This window comes from Camelina sativa, chromosome 5, assembly GCF_000633955.1.
Source record: "Camelina sativa cultivar DH55 chromosome 5, Cs, whole genome shotgun sequence".
Lineage (NCBI taxonomy): Eukaryota > Viridiplantae > Streptophyta > Magnoliopsida > Brassicales > Brassicaceae > Camelina > Camelina sativa.
The window spans coordinates 34,341,357-34,345,036 of NC_025689.1; the positions used below are offsets into that span (position 1 = coordinate 34,341,357).

At 37.7% G+C, this 3,680-nt stretch overlaps 3 protein-coding genes across 3 annotated transcripts; 2 read left to right on the top strand and 1 right to left on the bottom strand.

Annotated features, from left to right (window-relative positions):
• LOC109133149 (probable cytochrome c oxidase subunit 5C-1) lies at positions 1,552-1,888 on the top strand. The gene has a single exon (XM_019246201.1). The coding sequence runs from the start codon at positions 1,567-1,569 to the stop codon at positions 1,759-1,761; it is 195 nt and encodes a 64-aa protein (XP_019101746.1). The 5' UTR covers positions 1,552-1,566; the 3' UTR covers positions 1,762-1,888.
• On the top strand, positions 2,296-2,958 carry LOC104788561 (calvin cycle protein CP12-2, chloroplastic-like). Its single transcript, XM_010514329.1, has one exon. The coding sequence runs from the start codon at positions 2,373-2,375 to the stop codon at positions 2,766-2,768; it is 396 nt and encodes a 131-aa protein (XP_010512631.1). The 5' UTR covers positions 2,296-2,372; the 3' UTR covers positions 2,769-2,958.
• On the bottom strand, positions 2,978-3,680 carry LOC104788562 (bZIP transcription factor 53-like). Its single transcript, XM_010514330.2, has one exon. It carries the CDS (start codon positions 3,676-3,678, stop codon positions 3,241-3,243), a length of 438 nt encoding a protein of 145 aa, XP_010512632.1. The 5' UTR covers positions 3,679-3,680; the 3' UTR covers positions 2,978-3,240.

Consider the following 3,680-nt stretch of genomic DNA (forward strand, 5'->3'; position numbering starts at 1 on the left):
TTTTTTTTTTTTTTCATTTACTGCTAGTCTTTCATATTCTTTGCTATTTCCTCTTTTCCTATTAATCTTTTAGATTATTTGCTATTTCCTTGTGTTTTTTTTTTTTTGGTGTTATGTTGCATGATATATACTACTAATTTCCAATTTACATATACACAATTAATCTGCAAAAAAAAAACACATTTCTCTCTATTTTCCAATGATTTATCTACCTGATCTTTTCACTCACAATCAAATAATCACATAAAGTGTGACAACAAACTACACTTAAAGGGAGAACATCATACAGATGCTACATATATATCTATTTAGCATCTACATACAGCTTCTCCGTAGAAGAAAAGAGGGAAAAGACAAACCCACCATATATTTATATCGAAATGCCTCCTCAAATCGTTGGGGATTCATGAGAAAACTCAGTCGAGATACAAATTAAATGGTTAAAGCTCAAAGCTTTTTCGTGAAAATACAAATGGAAATTTACATGTACCAAAAGCAGATCGCAGCGCCTTCTCTGAAACTACCTTTAGGCCAATCGGGTTATTAATTCTCTGCAGGCTTTTTAGCATCTGATAAGACCTGCTCAGCTTGTCCTAACTGCAACCAGACCAGCAGAGGCTTTTGGTCTGTCAAAAATCAATTGCCTCTGTTCAAACAGAATGCAACAAATCTTGTTTCAATTGCCTAGGCCTAAATTAAGAATCTTGTTTGACTTTTTAGAAGAAGTATTAGAGTTGAATACTTGTGTATAAGCGTCAATAGCCATCTGGATATCCTTTTTGTGAAAGGCATGAGCGAAACAGAGAAACAGAGAAAATAAAAAAAGGGAAAGAGATCAAGTTAGTAACCTATGCTTCTCTTTTCTAAAACCTCGACTAAGAAAAGAGAAGACACCAATTAGCCTCACCAGGAAGATCATCAACTATACTTTGAACCTGAAACATCCAATCACAAGTCCAAATGATGTTGAAGCCATCATTTTTTTTTCGTTTTAATTTTTGTTTTAGATATAGGTGGCGGATTGTGTAGTTACGATTGATTTTTGTTTTTCATCAGATTCGAATCGATGTCTCTTCTTTATAGTTGGGATCTGTCTGATTAGGATCGGAAAAGTATCGGTTAAATGGTGCAAATTTGGATTTGATTGGATTTGATTCTCGTAGAATAGTGATTTTTTTGAAAATATAATTAATTTCTTTGGATAGATATGCCAATTTCATTTCGTGGTTGTATCTGGATTGTGTAAATTAGGGTTCTTGTAACATTTTGGTCATAAATCCGTGCCCTTTAATACCTTCCATCGAGCATAGTATGTCAGAGAGGAGATTAGACTTGTGTGTTTATATATAGACTTACAAATGCACTAAGAGAACGTAACTGATCCATTAGAGAGAGAGAGAGAGAGAGTGTGTGTGTGAGAATGTAACTGATCCACTAGACGGATGTTTATTAGGTTTCTTCAATAAAGTTTCCAGCTTTAACTTCTATTTTTTTACCATAGTGAAGTTGTCAATTATGTTAACATTGACTGTATGCTTAATAAAACTTGTGGTAGGTTGAGAAGAAATGGCAGGACATAAGGTCGCGCATGCCACACTGAAAGGCCCGAGTGTTGTCAAGGAACTAGTGATTGGGTTGGCACTTGGTTTAGCTGCTGGTGGTCTCTGGAAGATGCACCATTGGAATGAGCAGAGGAAAACCAGATCTTTCTATGATTTGCTTGAGAGAGGTGAGATCAGTGTTGTCGCCGCTGAAGAGTGAATGGGACTTCCTCTATCTCGCTCTCAATCTTAAATTGTTGTTGGCTCGATTTTTCTGTTGTTTTTTTTTATGGTTTCACTTGATATATCTCAGGTGAGTGACCTGAGAATATGGTTGCTTTAAGGAAATAAACAAATCTGTTCGGATTGGAGATTTCTTAACATATTGTTTTTCAGAGAAACATGGTTACGTAAACTTCAGACATTTTTCTTGACTTTTCCTCTAAATGATGAGTATTTTTCCACCTTCTATGTTTCTTTTTCGTTTCCATTTGTCAATCGATCCGATCATATATTTATAATGTCTTTTTCTGATAAAAATATCTAACGAGCAGTGTTCTTAGAAAACGGCTTGGATGGCTGCAAAGTTTCCAACGTCGTACTGCTACATAAAAAGATTATTTCATAGTTCGATCGAAAAGATAAATATCACAAGAGGTATTCAAATACGTGGAGCTTTATTGTTGGTTAACGAAAGATAAGAAATAGTGTTCACAGAATTAAATCCACGCACACTTCATATATCTTGTTCCCTCCCATTTTTCTGCAATATCTCTTCCTTATATCAAAGAAAAATATTCAAAGGCTGTGTGTAACTTCTCCATCCAAAACATGGCAACTATAGCTACTAGTCTTAACCTTGCAACTCAACGTGCCGTCATCACCAGCGAGAATCGACCGGTTCATCTCGCAGGTCCTGTCCGTTTGAACTATCCTTGGAATCTTGGGTCAAGAACAACGAACCGGATGGTGAGATTTAGGCCGGTTAAAGCAGCACCGGAAAAGGGAATATCGGATGTAGTGGAGAAAAGCATTAAGGATGCCCAGGAGACTTGTGCGGACGATCCAGTGAGCGGAGAGTGTGTAGCTGCGTGGGATGAGGTTGAAGAGCTTAGCGCTGCAGCTAGCCATGCTAGAGACAAGAAGAAAGCTGATGGTTCAGACCCTTTGGAGGAATACTGCAAAGACAATCCTGAGACCAATGAGTGCCGTACTTACGACACCTGAAGGTAATCCAGATCATGTTCAGGATTCCTTTTATTACAAAATCTTTGTAAATTTGTCAATTTGGCAGATGTAATGTAATATGAATGTTGTCTTTGAGACTCAATTAGCTCTAAAAAACATTGTAATTTGGTGTTCCACATACGAATACAAAGGACAAAATCTCAATACGAGATTGTAATTTGGTGTTTCATATGCGAAGAGACTAATAATAAGTAAAGCTTGAATTCAATAAGAAACACATTAGCCACCAATTACATGACAAGACGACACATGACTAGAGGACTATGGCTACAAAAACCAAACAAATTGAAACTGCAGAAACAAAGAGACATAAAGTACTTAATTGTGTTGAGGGATCTCCACAACACAAGACTCATTCACCAAATGACACACACTAATTGTTACAAAACTCGAACCATCATCACAAGAAAAGAAAAACCAACAAGAAGAACAAAGACTCCATCCTCAGCAATCAATCAAACATATCAGCAGAAGACCTGATGGGTTGCATAGGACAAGGCAACTGCCAAGGGTTCGTCATAGATTCAGGAATCTCAGGAATATCCAAAGCCTGACCACTAATCTCTTCAACCATCTCAAGGACAGAGTTCAAAGATCTCAACCTGTCCGTCAACTCCAAAGCCTGAGCTCTCAAGACATTGTTCTTAGACTCCATATCAACGTACTTCTTAGAAGCTTCGTCAACCTGCTCGGCGATTTTAGCGTTGTCGTTCTTCAAAACAGTGACTTCGTTGATGAGATCACCAAGCTGCTTCTGTTTCCTCATCCTTGATCTGCGAGCTGATTCTCTGTTAGAGATCATCCTCTTCCTCTTCCTCTCATCCGTCACCGACGCGTACCTCGGATCATTATCGGATTCAGGACTTGTCTGCCTTTGCAACGACCCCATTT